General features: G+C 65.0%; 2 protein-coding genes across 4 annotated transcripts; both read left to right on the forward strand.

The window, feature by feature from the left end:
* The first annotated feature begins 796 nt into the window (after positions 1–796).
* PGLYRP2 (peptidoglycan recognition protein 2) lies at positions 797–4894 on the forward strand. Its single transcript, XM_042802854.1, has 5 exons — positions 797–901; positions 2420–3259; positions 3834–4044; positions 4127–4421; positions 4567–4894. The coding sequence occupies exons 1-5, from the start codon at positions 850–852 to the stop codon at positions 4567–4569; spliced, it is 1401 nt and encodes a 466-aa protein (XP_042658788.1). The 5' UTR covers positions 797–849; the 3' UTR covers positions 4570–4894.
* Positions 4895–5509: 615 nt separating this feature from the next.
* RASAL3 (RAS protein activator like 3) lies at positions 5510–17712 on the forward strand. Of its 3 annotated transcripts, none has more exons than XM_042802868.1 (19): positions 5510–5573; positions 6954–7368; positions 8761–8879; positions 8980–9064; positions 10202–10290; positions 10389–10477; positions 10598–10730; positions 11682–11780; positions 12487–13023; positions 13497–13641; positions 13869–14013; positions 14532–14768; positions 15309–15510; positions 15661–15770; positions 16402–16714; positions 16800–16922; positions 17012–17211; positions 17295–17370; positions 17435–17712. In XM_042802868.1, exons 2-19 carry the CDS (start codon positions 6954–6956, stop codon positions 17582–17584), a joined length of 3267 nt encoding a protein of 1088 aa, XP_042658802.1. In that variant the 5' UTR covers positions 5510–5573; the 3' UTR covers positions 17585–17712. The 3 variants fall into 3 exon arrangements, with proteins under 3 accessions (XP_042658802.1, XP_042658803.1, XP_032855319.2); XM_042802869.1 differs by having other exon boundaries at positions 15661–15764; XM_032999428.2 differs by lacking the exons at positions 5510–5573; positions 6954–7368; positions 8761–8879; positions 8980–9064 and adding an exon at positions 9599–9786.
* The last annotated feature ends 203 nt before the right edge of the window (positions 17713–17915 follow it).

A 17915-nucleotide genomic window follows, 5' to 3' on the forward strand; every position in this document is an offset into this window, starting at 1 on the left:
TGTCTCTCCTGGTGGCACACGCAGCCCTCTGCATGCACACGCAGACACATGCACAAGCACACGCTTCCTTTGCTTGCGCATGCCAATACACACGGGCACACACGTGTGCACACACATGAGAACATATGCACATGTACATATGCACACACTCTTTGTGCACATGAACATCTGTATGCACACACGTATGCACACACGTGTATAGATGCACCCCAGGCACAAGCACATGCGTGTGCACATACAGGCACAGATGCATATATGCACATCCCCTGCATGTGTTCACGGGGGGTGTGCATATGTACGTCTACATGTGTGTGTATACACGGGGGGGGTGTGCACAAGAATTGTGTACATACGTGCACATGTGTGTGCACATGCTTGTGCACGGGGTGCATACATACATGTGTGTGCACAGGGTATGTGCATACGTACACGTGTGTGCGCAGGGGGTGTGTATATGTGCATATATGCACACGTGTACGTATGCACACACACCCCACGCATGCACATGTATGTATACACCCCGTGCACAAGCACGTGCACACACATGTGCATGTATGTACACCACAGTCCTTGTGCACGCCCCCCCCGTGCACACGCACACACATGTAGCCCCTTCCTAGGGCCCCCCCCCGTGTGCACAGCAGCACACACGTGCTGCAGAGCTGCCCCACCGGGAGCACCCACGCAACACACACGTGTGTCCCCCTGCCACACCCCCTGGTGCCCGTGTCCCCTCCCCACCCCCGGTGACATCTGTGCTCGGGTGCGGGGACAAAGTCCAGTGAGGCCACGACACGGGACAACACGGGACAACACGGGACACCGCGACCGGGGGCCGAATCCCGCAGCATGTTCCTGTGGCTCCTCCTGGTCCTGAGCGTCTGCGCTCAGCCCGGAACAGGTAGGCACATGCCACAACACGCCATGACATGCTACGACATGCTACAACACCCCATAACATGCCACAACGCTCCACAACATGCTGCGACATGCTACAGCACACCACAACACACTGCGACGTGCCACAACACACCGTGATATACCAGAACATGCCACAGCCCACTGCAGCACACTGTGACATGCCACAACATACCGTGACACACCACAACACCCCACAACATACCACAACACAGCGCAGCACACCCTGGCGTGCAGCGACACGCTACAACACGCACCAACACACCACCACACGCATGTGGGGCTTCTTGGAGCCCCTTTTGGGGCCAGAATGGCACCAGCTGCTTTTTTTTCCCCTAATTCGGGTGATTTGAGCCCAGATTTGTGCCCACATGGGTGGGGCTGGCGAGGGGTGAGGGTGGGGGACGGTGGGGGAGGGGCTGCACCCACTTTTAGGCGCATTCGGCTTCAGTCGGGCTTTGGGTGCTCATGATGGGTGCAGTCACCCGCTTTGGGGTGCTTTTGCTGGTTTTGGGGGGTACTTTTGCCTTTTTTGGGGTGTTTTCGCCCAGTTTTGGCTGCAGTTGCCCGGTTCTGGGTGCCTTTGCTACTTTTTTAGGGTGTTTTTGCTGTTTTTTGGGGTACTTTTGCCTTTTTGGAGGTGTTTTCGCCCAGTTTTGGCTGCAGTTGCTCGGTTCTGGGTGCCTTTGCTACTTTTTTAGGGTGCTTCTGCCATTTTGGGGGGTACTTTTGCCTTTTTGGGGATGTTTTCACCCTGCTTTGGGTGCAGTTGCCCAGTTCTGGGTGCCTTTGTTACTTTTTTTTGGGGTGCTTTTGCCATTTTTGGCATGCTTGCAGCCTGTTCCGGGTACTTTAGTCCTGATTTTGGGGTGTTTTCGCCCTCGTTTGGGTGCATTCACCATGTTTTGGGTGCTTTTGACCTACTTCGGGTTGTTTTCACCCTGGTTTGGGCGCGTTCACCCTTTTGCTGGGTGCTTGCGCCCTCCTCTGGGTGCTTTCACATTGCTCTGGGTGCAGTCACCCAGTTTTAGGTGCTTTCACCCCGTTTTGGGAGCATTTGCTCTGGTTTTGGGTGCATTTGCTCTCCTCTGGGTGCATTTGCCCTGACTGAGGTGTATTCACCCAGTTTTGGGTGCATTCACCTTGTTTTGGGTGCACGTGCCCTGTTTTGGATTTATTCACCTTGGTCTGGGTGCTTCCACCCTGTTTTGGGTGCCTTTTCCCTGTGTTGGGTCCTTTCACCTTGTTTTGGGCCCCTTCACCCAGCTTTGGGTGCTTTCACCCTCTTTTGGGTGCATTCACCCTCTTTTGGGTCCTTATACCCTTTTCTGGGCGCTTCCACCCCATTTTGGGCGCATCTCCCCTCATTTTGGTGCAGTCCCCCTGTTTTGGGTGCACAGTCACCCACCCTGGGACACTCATGCCACCCCTGCACCCCCCGGCACCCCCACCCCATGGGTGCCCCTCGGTCCCTCACCCGCGTCCCCATCCCCTGCCCCAGGTCTCCCACCGCGCCGCATGGACTCCGTGGTTCAGATCCTGGAAGCCCTCGAGTCCTCCGACCACGGCTTCGCCGGCACCGTGCCAGAGCTGGCGCGGGCGCTGGGCGGCTGCAGCACCCCGGGGTGCCGCGCGGTGCTGGGAGAGCCACCTGATGTCCCGGCAGCCCCCGCAGCGCTCAGCCACGAGCAGTGGCTGCTCTTCACCCAACTCCTCCACCGCGACGCCGCGGCACCCGAGCGCGGCGCGGTGCTGGCACCCGACGGCTCCACCGTCGCCCTTGGCCCCCTCTTTGCCGGCATCGAGGTTGGCCTCAAGCGGGCGGCGGGGTGGCCCGTCCCCACCTTCGAGCCTCCCATCGACGCGCTCTACGCCGTCACCGTCGCTGAGGCCTTGGGGACATCCTTCCTCTTGGCTCGTGGCGGTGATGGCAACCGAGCCACGCTGGGGCCCGGTGGCTGTTGGGACGACGTGGATGACCCCCAAAACTACACCCTGCTGGGACCCCCGTCACCCATCTCTGATGCCATCGCCAACGGGGCGATGGATGGGGTGCTGTTGGGTGCACAACTGGCCCGAGCACCCGTCCCACTCGCCGATCTTCTCCGGGGCTACTACGGGACAGGCAACGGCACGGAGACGGGGCGACCTCCCAGCAGTTATCGGCGTCGAGATTTTGGGGTGCTGACAGGGCCGGGGAAGCTGGAGGAGGAGGTAGCGGCGATGTTGAGGCTGCTGCGGGTGCTGCCACCCACCCAGGAGCTCTTGGAGGACGTGGGGCCGGAGGAGGTGGTGGCCATCGCTCGCCAAGCGGCGCGGGACTTCACGGAGGTCTACGTGGGTAGGGAGGTGGCACTGGGTCGCGATATCACATCTGCCCACCCCTCTCCAAAAGAGAATTGGGTGGGAGGATGGGGGGGTGCCCAGGGTCACCCTGGTGTAGGTGGCACCACGGGAGAGTCAAGCTCTGAGAGCCAACTGGTGGCATGTGGCCTGGCATGGTCAGACACCACCACGTCCCTTGGATGGACATAACTGTGTCCCCACATGGTGGTTCCTGGGCGGACGCCACCAGGTCCCCTGGACAATGGGGCCCTGGACGCTGCTTCGTCCCCTGGGTGGACACCAATATGTGTGTCCCCTGGCTGGCCACCACCATGTCCTCTGGATGGCTGCTGGTGTGTCCCCTGGTGCTGGACACAACCACGTCCCCAGCCAAGGGACACCCTGAGCAGATGCTCCACGTCCCCTCGATGAGAAGACCCCAGGAGGACACTCCCGTGTCCCAGACCAAGGGGCCCCCAAGCTGGGCAGATGCTCCAAGTCCCCAAGACCCCACAGGGACACTGCCATGTCCCCAGCTGTCCTCGGGACCGGGCCAGTCTCCTTCTCCCACCATCTGCCTTCCCTCGCAGAGTGCCCGGCCATCGTGCCCCGGTGCATGTGGGGTGCCCGTCCCTACCGGGGCACCCCCAAACCGTTGACCCTCCCCTTGGACTCCGTCTACATCCACCACACCTTCATGCCCAGCGCCCCGTGCCGCACCTTCCCCGCCTGCGCCCGTGACATGCGGGCCATGCAGCGCTTCCACCAGGACACCCGCGGTTGGGATGACATCGGCTACAGGTGAGCCCACGGCACCGTCACCCCACCCCGGTCTCCGTCACCCATCCCCGGGCGGCTCAGCCTGACCCACGGGTGCTTGCAGCTTCGTGGTGGGGTCGGACGGGTACCTCTACCAAGGCCGGGGTTGGCACTGGGTTGGTGCCCACACCAAAGGCTACAACAGCAAAGGCTACGGCGTGGGCTACGTTGGAGACTTCTCGACCACCTTGCCGGATCCTGACACCATCGCCCTGGTGCGGGACGGGCTCCTGCCCTGCGCCGTGAGGACCGGTCGGCTCCACCACAACTACACCCTACGCGGCCACCGCCAGATGGGTCACACCGACTGCCCCGGCAACTCCCTCTTCCAGGAGATTGAGACCTGGCGCGGCTTCAAGGTGACCACCAAGCCCTGGGGCATCTCCAGGGGTTGGTGCCCGGCTGGGGGGTCCGGGCCACTCCGGCACGGCCGGGGGGGTGGAGGTTGGGTGGGGGTGGGGGTGGGAGGGGCTGCGGGGCCTGACGGTGGTTTCTCCTCCGCAGTGAGGAGCAGCCCGGGGGGTCCTGGTCTGATGGGTGCGGGCAAGGTTGGATCATGGTCTAGATGGATGCTGCGACGGTCTGGATGGAGCTTGGTCCAACAGATGTCGGCCCCAGTGGATGCCAGCCTGGGTGGATGCTGGTCCAGATGGCCACCAGTCTGCTGGCCACCAGCCTGGGTGGATGCTGGTCCAGATGGCCACCAGTCTGCTGGCCACCAGCCTGGGCAGACCCTGTTTCAGCTGGACCGTGACCCAGTGGACGCCAACCCTGAGGGACCCTGGCCCAGAAGAACCCCAGCCTTGAAGGCTGCCAGCCTGCGCAGCTCCTAGCCCGGATGGATCCTGGCCTCGCTGGCCCAGCAGACCATCCCTGTAGCCACAGACCACCAGAAACGCCCCCGCAATAAAGTCCATGCCAGGACATCAGCTTTGGGTGGTCCCTGGAGAGCCAGAGGGAAACTGAGGCATGGGGTTGGAGGTGACCATGGGGTCATGGGAGAGGACTCAAGTGAGGGATCGAGGTGCCCGGGCCCTGCTGCAGGGCTGGATGCTGCGGCACACGCGTGTGTGCGCGTGCACACACATGTCCTGTCCCCTAAACCAACCCCGGAGACCCCCCACCTCTCCACCCCTCCCCAAGGGGGGCACCCATCCCTTAGATGGGCACCCAGCCCCCAGCGGTGTCCACACCGCAGCACCCAGGAGCCATCAACTCCGGCACCCGTTCACTCTGAAACCTAATGACAGCGTTTAAACTGGACGCATCCAACCGGCCACCAGGGTAGCCAGACCCCGCCGTGGGGTGGCCCGGCGTGGCTCGCCCTTCTCGGCATGGCCCGAGCCGTGGCCGAACGTGAGCCCGGCCGAGCCGGGAGCGTAGATAACATCATCGGGGCAGAGGCGGAGGTGAGGGTGTGACTGAAACTCCCGCTTGGTCACATGGGGAAGCCACGACAGGAACCGGGGCGGCTGAGTCCCGGGTGTCGGAGGAGGCAGAGAACAGCCGAGGTACCACGGGGATGGGGTGGGGGGACACGGGGGAGCAGCACCCCACAGGGATGCTCCAACCTTGGGGGTGCACCAGGGCTGCGGGGTGCTGGCGCGGGGTCAAGCAGCACCCTGAGGGGTAAGGGGTGCTGCAGGGGAGGGTATGGGTGATGGGGTGCTGTTGGGTGCTGCAAGTTGGGGTGGGAACCTCGAAAATACTCACACGCACCCCCCCCCCCTTTGTCTCCAGGGTCTGGGCACCCTCCACAGCTCAGCTCTGGGGTGCTGGCACCCCTAAATTAGGGGGTGCCAAAGCCATGGGCTCCCACAGCTCGCTTCCACCCCGCGGCCACGGCGAGGAGGTCTTGGGGTGCGAGCGGCCCCCTCCACCCCCACCCCGGCCTGCACCCACGTGTGCACCCTGGGGTGCTGGCGGGGTCCCCAGGGGCTGGGCTGGGCGTGGGGTGCAGGTGCCGGGAGGAAATGCTGCGGCGGTGCGAGGGGAAACGCGGCTGCGGCAGCGACGGAAGCATCTCCGGCGCCCGCCCGCGCTCGGGGCCGAGGGGCCGGCGGGGCCACCTGCCTGGGTGTCACCGCGGCCCCGGTGTCACCGCGCCCCGGTGTCCCCGAAGGCTGATGCTGCCACGCCCTCGGTGCTACCGCGCCTTGGCAGGGATGGGCGCTGCTGGGGGGGCAAGGGGTGGCGTGGGCACCCATGAGGTTGGGACCCCTCGGGGGGCAGGGGCACCCCAGCGACACGAGCACCCACAAGATGGGGCCACCTTGGTGACGGGGGCACCCCAGCGACACGAGCACCCATAAAATGGGGACCCCATGGTGGGCAGGGGCACCCCAGTGACATAAGCACCCAGAAGATGAGGACCCCTTGGTGACAGGGGCACCCCAAGGACATGAGCACCCACAAGATGAGGACCCCTTGGTGACAGGGGCACCCCAAGGACACGAGCACCCACAAGATGAGGACCCCTTGGTGGGCAGGGGCACCCCAGGGATGTGGGTACCCTGGGGTGCCCCAATGTGGGTGCCCAGTTGAAGGGTGCCCTGGCTGAGAGGACCCAAATAGTGGTGCCTGGATTAGGGTGCTCTGGAGAAGGGCACCCAGGTAGGGGTGCCCTGGGTGGGGGTGCCCATACAGGGTCCCTGGTCATGGGTGCCTGGATAGGGGCACCCATAAAGGGACACTCAGAGGTGCCTGGATAGGGGTGCCTGGGTGGGGGTACCCCAATACTGAGACAAGGCACCCACATTGGGGTGACCGGGTGGGGGATGCTGGCTTGGGGGTGCCCAGACAAGGGTGCCCTCCCCTGCTCCCCCCCACCCTGCTCCCCACCCCAACCCGTGGCCACTCGTGGCTAACGTGGCTCCCGCCCCGCCCCACAGATGGAAGTGGAGAAACCCCCGTTGGGTCCCGAGCCACCGACCCTCCTGAAGACCTACAAATGGCGAACGGCAGCACCCATGGGTGACCGGGAAGCCGAGCGGGGCGCAGGCTCCCCGGGCAGCCGGCGTTGGACCCGCCTGCAGGGCTGGAAACGTTCCTACAGCCAACCCGAATCTGGTGGCCCCGATGACGGGGGTGGAAGGGGCAACCCCAGCATGGGGGCACCCAAGGCCAGCACCCGGAGGTCCCTCTTCCAGCGGGCGTTTTCGGCACCCTCCAAGGGGGCCAAGGAGCCCCGGGGACCCGAGGGTGGCAAGGCCACCCTGCAGAAGTACCTGCGCTCCATGTCCAAGAGGAAGGGTCACGGGGAGAGCGGTGCCAGGGTTGAGCAGGAGCTCCACGATGTTGTTCCAGGTCTGGGGGGCGATGGGGAGGGTGGGGGTCAGGGTGCTTGGGGTGGGTGCTGGGGGTGGGATGGGGTTGTGGGGGTTGGCGATGGGTTGGGGGTGGTGGGTGATGCTGAGAGGTAATGGGTGGTGGGTGATGGGTGGTGGGTGATGATGATGGGTGATGCGTTGGGAGTGATGGGTGGGGGGTGATTCTGATGGGTGCTGAGTTGGGGGTGGTGGGTGGGGGGATAATGACGATGGGTGATGGGTTGGGAGCAATGGGTGGGGGTCGATTTTGATGGGTGCTGGGTTGGGGGTGGGGGGATAATGACGATGGGTGATGGATTCAGGGTGCTGGGTGCTGGGTTGGGGGTCGGTGGGTGGTGGGCAGTGGAAATGGGTGATGGACTGGGATGCAATGGGTGGTGGGCAGTGGGTTGAGGGCAACGGGTAGTGGGTGCTGGGTGGGGGGGCGATGGGTGGTGATGGGTGATGGTGACCACCGGGGTCTGGGAGGCGGTGGGTGACGAATGGGTGACAGTGGGGGGACACAGAGGGGTGCGGGGTGTGGCCAGGCTTTGCTGGTGTTGGGGACCTCCTGCCTGCAGGTGCCCTCCAGGGCTGGAGGGGCACCCATGGGTGCAGGACAGCTGGGTCCCACCTGGCCCCGGGGCCCACTCCCGGCCACACGTGGCCCCGGTCCCCGTGGGTGCCGGGCACGGGGCTCGGTGCCGGCGTGTGGAGCCGTGCCAGCCCCTGCGGCACCCGGTTCTGGCAAAACCGGCTTGGCTCCGGCGGGGCCACCCACGGTGCCGGCAGGGCCCTGGGGCAGGGCAGCCACCCGCCTTCGTCCCTCCCACGGCACGGCCATGGCCAAGGGTGGCCCGGCACTGCCACGCTGGTGGTGGCACGACCACCCGTCCCCCAGGCTTTGTCACACTCAGGGTGGCACCTCCACGGCCACGTGTCCCCCAGCATCACCACAACCATGGTGGCATGGCCACGGCCACGTGTCCCCCAGCGTCACTGCATCCATGGTGACACCTCCATGGCCATATGTCCCCGGCACTGTCACACTCATGGTGGCACCACCGTGGCCACATGTTCCCCAGCATCACCGCAGCCATGGTGGCATGGCCATGGCCTTATGCCCCCAGCACTGTCACGCTCATGCTGGCACCTCCATGGCTACGTGTCCCCCAGCACCACCGCAGCCATGGTGGCCCCTCCATGGCCATATGTCCCCTGGCACCATCACCCCAACCACATCAAGGCCATGGCCCTGTGTGCCCCGGTGTTGTCCCACCTACGGTGACACAGCCACAGCCATGTCCCCTGACCCTGCCACGCTGCCCATGGGTGACAGGGCCACGGTGAGCACCCAGCCTCCCCCTGACACCCTGCCCTGCACCCCCAGAGAGCACCCAGGGGACGTCATCCATCCCGCTGGCTCCAGCCCCCAATGCCCCAGTGTGGGACGTCTCCAACTTCTCCTTGGTGGACGGACATCTGGTCCTCGTGGGCAGGGACGAGGAGGTGAGGACACAGGGACAGGAGTCCCCTGGCGTCCCCTGGGTGACGGGGGTGCCCGGATGGGTGCTGGGGCCGGCGGTGCCTGACCCCTCCGTGTCACCAGGCTTCGTGCAGGAGCAGGAACGGGACGGGGAGCTCCACCTCCGACAGCACCACCCTGCACCCGGCGGGCGGCAGGAGGGACGCCGGTGAGCTCGCCTGCCCCGTGCCGGCACGCACCGGTGCCGCGGCGCGTTGGCACGTGCTGGTGCGAGCCGCCTGCGTGCGGCTGCGGTGGGTGGAGACCCTCGGGCTGCGTGTCATGGCACACACCACGCCATGCACCATCCGGACATGCGCTGTGCCGCACACGGTGGGGCCATGCCCCGCGCACTGGGCAGCGCGTCGTGGCCGTGCCACACCCCGCGGTGTGCCTGTGCCGTGCCAGATGCTGGGGTTTTGTGCCGTGCCGGCGGTGCGCGCCGTGCCATGCAGCAAGCCGTGCCCTGTGCTCAGCTTCGTGTCACACCATGCCGCGCAGCACGCCACGCCATGCCCCCTGCTGTGCCCCACGCCACGCTTCGTGCCGTGCCCCCCACCATGCCCCACGCCACCCTTCATGCCATGCCCCCCACCATGCCCCACGCCACGCTTCGTGCCGTGCCCCCCACCATGCCCCACGCCACGCTTCGTGCCGTGCCCCCCACCATGCCCCACGCCACGCTTCGTGCTGTGCCCCCCACTGAGCCGGGCGCACGGAGGAAGCGCTGGGCGCGAGCCGTCACCGCTTCCTCCACGTTGCTGTGTCGGCTGATCTGAGCGATAAAGGTTTTTGGCTTCCTCCCACCCCGCGCCCCTTGCCAGCGCGGGCGCATGGCATCGCCGCCAGCCATGGGCCCCCGCCGCTGGCTGCTCTGCACCGCGCAGGGAGGTGAGTTCCCCTCTCAGCACCCACTCGGCACCCAGGGCCGGCACCGGGGCGGGGACCCTCCCGGATGGGTGCTCAGCATCGTGGTAGTGTAGCGCCAGGGGGTGGCACCGGCACTAGGCACCGGTGCTGGGCACCAGAGCTGAGGCAGCAGGATAAATCCCTCTGCCCCCTTCTCCCTTGCACCCATGGGCACCCACTTTTAGCACCCAAAGCTTGGCTGCATCTCAGGGCTACACGTACGGCGAGGCGCCGGCAGGATTTGGCACCCGGGTCCTTCCTCCAGCTTTGGTTGATGTTTGTCAAGGGGGTGGGGGGGCTATGGGGGTGTCCTGTCGCCCCCCCCAAACCCTGGTAGGGTGTTGGGGTGCTTGGGGTGCTGGGAAAAGGGGGGGTCCTGATGCTGGGTGCCCCTCAGACCTGGCTGTGGATGAGAGGAGTGGCCGGGGAGTTGGGAGAAGCACCGAGAGCGAGCCCTCGCCCACCTCCCAGTTCAGCAATGTCAAGGTAGGAATCCCCCCTGCCGACCTCGATCCCGGCCCCCCACCCAGGGTGCTCATCCCCACCCACGGGTGACACATCAGCCGACTCCTTACCCCATCCAGGGGCTGTTGTGGAAGAGGCTCCGGGAACGGAAAGGTCGTGGCGTCCCCAAAGTTGAGACAGCGGCGGTGACGGTCACTGATGGCGAGAGGTACGGCACCGCGGTGGGTGGGGACACACACACACAGATGGGACGTGGGTGGGGACACACACACACAGATGGGACGTGGGTGCTGGCCAGGGTGCCCCAGTGACGGTCCGGGCTCTGCAGGATCCCCAGCCGGAGCGGTTCGCGGGAGTCGCTGCTGCCACCGCCGAGCGCGGCCGAGCTGGACCTCACCGGGGACAATGTCATCGTCCGGCCCGTGCACGGCAGCATCGTGGGCGAGAAGTTTTGCTTTCAGGTAATGGGCTTGGGTGGGTGCTCAGGGCACCCTGGAGGGGCACCCAGAGCACCTCAGATAGCCACCCAGGGTGCCCATGGCATCCTGGAGGGGCACCCGGAGCACCCCAGGGACCTTAGAGGGGAACCTGGAGCACCCAGAACACCCTGCACAGGCAGCCAGGGCACACTGGGCACCCTGGAAAGGCATCCAGGGCACCCTAGACAAGGTGGAGAGGCACCCAGGGTGCCCGGGGCATCCATGGCACCCTGGAGGAGCACCCAGGGTGCCCCAGGCATGTCAGAGAGGCACCTAGAGCACCCAAGGCACCCTGCACAGGCAACCAGGGCACCTAGGGCACACCAGGCACCCTGGAGAGGCACCCAGGGCACCCTGGAGGGGCACCTAGAGCACCTCGGATAGCCACCCAGGGTGCCCATGGCATCCTAGAGGGGCACCTGGAGCACCCTAGGGACCTTGGAGGGGAATCTGGAGCACCCAGAACACCCTGCACAGGCAGCCAGGGCACACTGGGCACCCTGGAGAGGCACCCAGGGCAGCCAGGACACCCTGCACAGGCACCCAGAGCACCTCAGGGATGTTGGAGGGGGAACCTGGAGCACCCAGATCACCCTGTGCAGGAACCTAGGGCATCCAGGCCACCCTGGATAGACACCCAGGGCACTCTAAGCACCCTAGAAAGGCACCCAGGACATCCCAGGCAACCTGAAGAAGCACCCCTGGTGCCCAGGGCAGCCTGCACAGGCACCCAGGGTGCCTTGGAGAGGCACCCAGAGCACTCCAAGCACCCTGGAGGGGCAACCTGGGCCCCCCCTGTGAGCACCCAGAGCACCCCAACGGGACACCCCAGCACAGCTCTTGGCTTTGGGCACCCAGAGCCCCCAGCACAGCCCCTCCCAGGCACCGTAGGGTGCCAGCCCCACCCCTGCCAGACACCCTCTCTGCACCCAGATCATCACGGGCGAGGGCAGCCGGTCCTTTGGGTGCACATCCCTGGCCGAACGCGACCGCTGGATCGAGAACCTGCGCCGGACCGTGCAGCCCAACAAGGTGGGACCGCGGGGACACCCATGGGACACCCCTGCCACCCCCAGCTGGCAGGGCTGGGTGGGGAAACTGAGGCACAAGCCCCCCTCCACCCCACCCTGGAGCCCTGCAGGCACCTGCAGCCCTGTGTCCCCTCATGTCCTGTTGTCCCCCAGAGCGCTTGGTTGTCCCCCCATGTCCCCTCCTGTTCCCTGGAGGTTTGGTTGTCCCTCCATGTCCCCTCCCATCCCACCGTGGGTAGGGTTGTCACCCATGTCTCCCTGAGGATTTGGTTATCTAGCCATGTCCCCTCCTGTCCCCCGTGTCCTCCCCCATCCTCCATGTCCCATTGTGTGCCCATGTCCCTCCACAGAATCCCTGTCCCCTCCCGTCCCACGTGTCACCCCCTGTCCCCAGTGTCCTGCCCTTTCTCCTGTGTCTCCTCCTGTCCTACGTCTCTCCTCCTCTCTCCAAGTCCCTCCACTGAATCCCATGTCCCCTCCCAGTCCCCCATGTCCTGTCCCACTCCCCTTGTCCCCTTCTGTCCCCAGTGTCCCACCCTGTCCCCTGTATCCCCTCCTGTCCCCATTCCCCTTCATCCCTATGCCCACCCACGAAATTCCCTGTCCCCTGCATCCTGTCCCCCCCAAACCCACCCTCAGCTTCACCCACCAGCCCACGTCCTCCTTGTCCCCTTGGCCCCCCCACCCACGTCCCCCCACCCCGACAGGACAACTGCGAGCGGCTGGAGCTGGCGCTGAGCCTGTGGGTGTACGAGGCGCGGGACCTGCCACCTCGGCGGCGTCTCCGTTGTCACCTCCACCTGGACGGCACCCTCTTCGCCCGTACCACCGCCAAGGTGGCCGGTCCCGACGGCGAGCTTTTTTGGGGTGAACTCTTCCAGTTGGCCGCCCTACCACCCACCCGTGCCCTCACCCTTGCTCTTTGCCGCGATGACCATCCCGGTCAACCGGTGGCCTCCATCACCGTCCCCTTGGCGGAGTTGGCAGCTGCCCGGCAACCCTTGGAGCGCTGGTACCCGCTGAGCGGTCCCGGGGGAGGTGAGCGGGTGCCCTCGGTGAGGGTGCGTGGGCGCTACCGGGAGGTGCGGGTGCTGCCCATCGTACGCTACAAGGAGTTGGCTGAGTTCATCACCTTCCATTACCGGGAGCTGTGCGCCCGTCTGGAGCCCACCATCGCCGTGCGGCACAAGGAGGAGCTGGCCGGTGCTCTGGTCCGCGTCTTGCAGAGCACCGGGAAGGCCAAGGTGGAGCGGGTGCTGGCCAATGAGGGATGTGGGGAGGGTGGATGAAGGCAAGATGGGGGCTGTGGGTACGGGGAGTGAGGTGGGATGGGGGTGAGATGGGTGCTGCCTGGGGTGCCACGGGCATGGCGGTTGAGGTGGGATGGACATCATGGGTTGGGGGTGCCAGGAGAGTTGGGGTGGGGTGGGATGGGATGGGATGGGATGGGATGGGATGGGATGGGAGAGCTGGGTTGGGTTTGGTTGGGATGGGGTGGGATGGGATGGGATGGGAGAGCTGGGTTGGGTTGTGTTGGGATGGGATGGGATGGGATGGGAGAGCTGGGTTGGGTTGTGTTGGGATGGGATGGGTGGGATGGGGTGGGAAATGCAATTCAGGGGATGCCAGGAGATCCTGGCCCTTCCCAGGGTGGGTTGATCAAGCCAGCCTGGGGCCATGGGTCCCCACCGAGCCCTTCAACATGTCCACTCGGCAGTCGTTCCTCATTGACCTCGGTGTGGCCGAGCTGGACCGCTTCGATGACCGTGAGGCACTGATTTTCCGGGAGAACACACTGGCCACCAAGGCCATCGACGAGTACATGAAACTGGTGGGGGGCAAGTACCTCCAGGATACGCTGGGTACGGCTGAACGTTACAGGTCTTTGTGGGACGTTACGGGGTGCCAGGGGGTGCAGAACATCCCGGGCTTGATATTACAAAATGTTATGGGGTTCAGGGCATGGGCAGAGCATTATGGGGCTGTAGGACACCCCCAGAACATCCACAGAGATGTGGTGGAGGCTGTCACAGCCATGCCCACAGTGGTGGCTGGTTGGTCTCCTTATGGGTTGTCCCTTGGTGCCCAGGTGAGGCCGTGGCGCAGCTCTGCACCTCAGATGATAGCTGTGAGGTCGATCCCGGCAAATGCGCCGGCCTTGACCTCTCTGACAACCAGAACAACCTGCGGCAGGTCTGCGAGGAGACCTTCCAACGCATCGCCGGGTCCTGCGAGTGAGGGACAAGCCCTGGGCAGGCGTGGGGTTGGGCACGGGGATGGCCGTGGGGGTGGGCACCTGCACAGGGATGGGCTTGGGGAGGGACATCGGCATGGGCAATGGGAGAGGCGTGGGGTGGGCACCAGCACCGTGAAGACCTTGGGGACCAGTTTGGAGGTGGGCGTGGGCACAGGGATGGCCTTTGGGACGGGGACAGGAGTGGGCGGGAGGACAGGAGCTGGCACCAGGATGGGCACAGGGATGGGGTTTGGGGACTGGCACCACCCCTGTGATGGGCATGGGGATGGGCACCCGGAAGGTCTCGGGGACAAGCTTGGGGACATGGATGGGCATGATCCCTGGGATGGACGTGGGGATGGGCACCAGGAGGGAGCTGAGGACAACAGGGGACTGGCATGGGGACAGCACAGGCGTGGCAAGCACCATGTCCCCCAGCACATCACAGTGGCCTGCCGGTGTGGCTCCAGGCCCACCCACTTGCCCCAGCACCCATCAGGGCGTCTCTCCCCACAGCGCCTTCCCAGCAGAGCTGGGCGAGATCTTCGCGGCGTGGCAGGAGGAGTGCGCGGCGCGGGGCAAGGCGCCCATTGGGCAGCGCCTGGTCTCAGCCTCCCTCTTCCTACGGTTCCTCTGCCCTGCCGTCATGTCCCCCAGCCTCTTCGGCCTCGTCCAGGAGTACCCGAGCGAGGCCACTGCCCGTACCCTCACCCTCGTGGCCAAGGTCATCCAGAACCTGGCCAACTTCACCACGTACGTCGCGGCAGGGCATGGCACCATCATCAGTGGGGAGGGACATGCCCCTGGGGAAGCCACGGGGCAGAGGGGACATCTCCTACATGTGTGTCACATGCCGTGGACAGTCATGGGGCAGTAGGGTTGTCCCCAACGTATCATGAGGCGGTAGGGTTGTCCCCAACATACCATGGAGCAGCAAGGATGTCCCTTGAATGCCGTGGAGCAGCAGGGATGTCTCCTACATGCCATGAAGCAGCCATGGGGCAGCAGAGAACATCTCCACTCCCTGCACGGGGCTGATGTGTCCCAGCAGCAGAGCTGCCCGTGTCACCTGTGGTGGCCTGACCTATGGGTAGCTTCATCCAAGGACACATCAGTGTCCTCACCCATGTCCTGGCTTGTAGACAGGGTGGTGACACGGTGAAGGGACATTGCAATGACTTGGTCCATGATCCTGCAGGTGGCCTGGCCCATGACCATGGTGGTGGCCTGTGACCATGGTGGTGGCCCAGGACAATGCTCGGCCCTCAGGTAACCGGATGTTGTGGCCCCCAGGTTTGGCGAGAAGGAGGCCTACATGGGCTTCATGAATGAGTTCTTGGAGCACAACTGGAGCACCATGACAGAGTTCCTGCAGAGCGTGGCCAACCCTGAGAGCAGCGTCCACATGGCCACCTACGATGGCTACGTGGACCTCGCTCTGGAGCTCGCCACGCTCCACCTCCTGCTCTGTGACATCTTCTCCAGCCTGGACCAGGTGCCACCACCTATTTGTCCCCAAGGGTAGCTGTCAAGGCTGGCTACCTCCTTCTCCCCACACACAGAGCTGGTGTCCACTGCCCCACGGGTGGCACCTACCCCAAGGCCACCCATTGTCCCCATTAACATCCTTGTCTTGTCCTGGTAGGCCACGCAGGAGGAGCTGGAGCCCCTGCCCACCATCCTCACTGCCATCAGGGAGGGGACCCCTGTGCCCGTCTCCGTCCGTCTCAGCTCCACCACGGAGCGAAGGTACCGGTGGGTGGACAGAGGGACACACGGGACCAAGGTGGACATGTGGGGCCACGAGGAGCTTTGGTAGAGGGGTGACACTAGGGTGGGTTTGGGGTGGTTCTGGTCTTGGTTGGGTCTAGGGTGACTCTGCTCCACAACGGGCTTGGAGTCACTGGTCCCAGCTGGGTTCAGGGGAACACTTTGGTCCCTGCTGGGGCCAAAAGGTGGGTGAGGTCCAAGTCAGGGGATGGTCCTGGTCCAAAATGGGTTTGGTGGATACTTCTGGTCCAAGCTGGGTCCAGGAGATGTTTCTGGTCCCCGATGGATTTAGGGGGCATTTCTGGTCCTGGCCGGCTTCAGGGTGGCTCTGGTCCTGTCTGGGTTTGGGGTCACTCTGGTTCTGACTGGGTTTGGGGTGCTTCAGCTCAAGGCTGGTCTTGAGGATGGTTCTGGTTCTGGTTGGGTATGGGGGATGTTTCTGGTCCCAGCTGGGTTTGGGGTGCTTCTGGTCCAGGTTGGAGTCAGGAGATGGGTCCGATCCCAACTGGGTTTGGGGTGTCTCTAGTCCTGGCTGGGTTTAGGGTGGTTCTGGTCCCTCCTGGGTCCAGCATCACCCCAGTACCCGGTCACGCCACTGCCCCACCTCCCCCCGCAGCCCAGCAGAGACCTTCAAACCGGGCTTCGTGCCACCACGGGACCTGAGCAAGCACAGCCCCCTCATCAAGAGCCAGTCCCTCATCAGCATCCGCCGTGTCCGGGGTCGAGAGGATGGGCCAGAACCGGAGCCATCACCTGCACCGGTACCATCACCGCCATCCAACCGGGAACGCCGCAACGTGCAACGCACCCAGAGCGTGCCGGCGCAGAGCAAAGCCGCCCGGCGCCTACGCAAGGAGAACAGCTCCGAGCACGTGGCAGAGCCACCGACCGAGGACACCCCGGGGTCCCTCGTCCCCCGTGACGCCCCGGTAAGCCACCGCACCACCCTCGCGTTGCTGGGGGCTGGTGCTCCGGGGAAGACGTTGGCGATAACGGACGTCACCGGTGCCGTAGGGTCACGGGAAGCTGCGCTCGTCGGTGTCTCTGCCGCGGAAATCGACGGTGCCGTGGCAGCGCTACGCGGAGGAGGCGGCGGCGGCGCAGGGCGAGCTCTACGCCATCCGCCCGTTGGAGAAGGTAACCCCGGGGTGGGCGGCAGCCAAACAGAGCGGGGTGCCCCGCTGACCCCCCTCCCCACATCCCATCCTTGCTCCCCTCCTCTCCAGCACGGGCGGTTGATCGAGGCGCTGCGGAAGGAGGTGGCAGAGAACCGGGAGAAGATACGGCTGGCGGAGACGCGGGCGGGCGAGGTGGAGGTCCAACACCGCGGGTTGCGGCAGGAGCAGGGGCAGCACCGAGAGCAGCTCGAGCGTCTCCGGCAGCAGTTGGAGGAGGCGAACGCCCGCGCGGCCAATTTGGGTGCCAGGTAGGGATGCGGGGTGGGTGCCCCAAAGCGGTGGGTGCCCCACCACCGAATCGGGGTCTCAGCTCATCCCCCAACCCAATTAGGTTGACGGCGGCTGAAGGCACCAGGAAGAAAGACCTGGAGAGGCTGAGGAGCAGCGAGGAGAAGAGCCGAGAGCTGGTAAGAACCGGGACGCGGGCGCACCCATGGGTGACAAGAGGGACCTGACGCGGTGCCCTCGCAGGAGAGGCGGCTGTCGGTGCTGGAGAGGGAGCAGGCGGAGCTGCGGGGCGCCGTCGCCCAAGCCCTGGGCCACCCCGGGAGGACGGGACGCCGGGTGCCAGCGCGGGGTTGGGACGAGAGCGGTGACGATGCTCAGGCCACCAGCGTGTAACCGGCTGCCCCCAGCGCGTCCCTGCAGCCGTTACCCGCCGTCTCCTGGTGCTTCCCAAAGGGTGTTTAATCCCGGTTGACCGGGGGTGTCCCCTCCCCAGGCAATAAACTGCGTTGGTGTCACCATCACAAGGTGCTTGGTTGTGTCCCGCTGCCACTCGGGGCTCTGTCCCCCGTCCCATCCCGTCCCCAGTACCCCACGCCTCACTGGGACATCCCGGGAGCTGGGGCGGTGCCAGGGCCGTGGGGACCCCCGGGGACGTGCTCATGGGGACCCCTCTGGAACAGCGACGGGGATGGCAGAGCCGTGGGGACCCCCGGGGTCACTTCGC

Source organism: Tyto alba, unplaced genomic scaffold, assembly GCF_018691265.1.
Source record: "Tyto alba isolate M040663 unplaced genomic scaffold, T.alba_DEE_v4.0 Super-Scaffold_4, whole genome shotgun sequence".
NCBI lineage: Eukaryota > Metazoa > Chordata > Aves > Strigiformes > Tytonidae > Tyto > Tyto alba.

What these genes read in the sequence shown, in the direction of transcription:
- PGLYRP2 (XM_042802854.1), top strand. Translation starts at nt 850, where the DNA reads ATGTTCCTGTGGCTCCTCCTGGTCCTGAGCGTCTGCGCTCAGCCCGGA. An exon ending in CTGCGCTCAGCCCGGAACAG is followed by an intron (nt 902 to 2,419) that starts GTAGGCACATGC and finishes CCCCTGCCCCAG; the next exon opens with GTCTCCCACCGCGCCGCATG. An exon ending in TGGGATGACATCGGCTACAG is followed by an intron (nt 4,045 to 4,126) that starts GTGAGCCCACGG and finishes GGGTGCTTGCAG; the next exon opens with CTTCGTGGTGGGGTCGGACG.
- RASAL3 (XM_042802868.1), top strand. Translation starts at nt 6,954, where the DNA reads ATGGAAGTGGAGAAACCCCCGTTGGGTCCCGAGCCACCGACCCTCCTG. An exon ending in GGGCGGCAGGAGGGACGCCG is followed by an intron (nt 9,065 to 10,201) that starts GTGAGCTCGCCT and finishes GGTGCCCCTCAG; the next exon opens with ACCTGGCTGTGGATGAGAGG. An exon ending in ACGGTCACTGATGGCGAGAG is followed by an intron (nt 10,478 to 10,597) that starts GTACGGCACCGC and finishes CGGGCTCTGCAG; the next exon opens with GATCCCCAGCCGGAGCGGTT.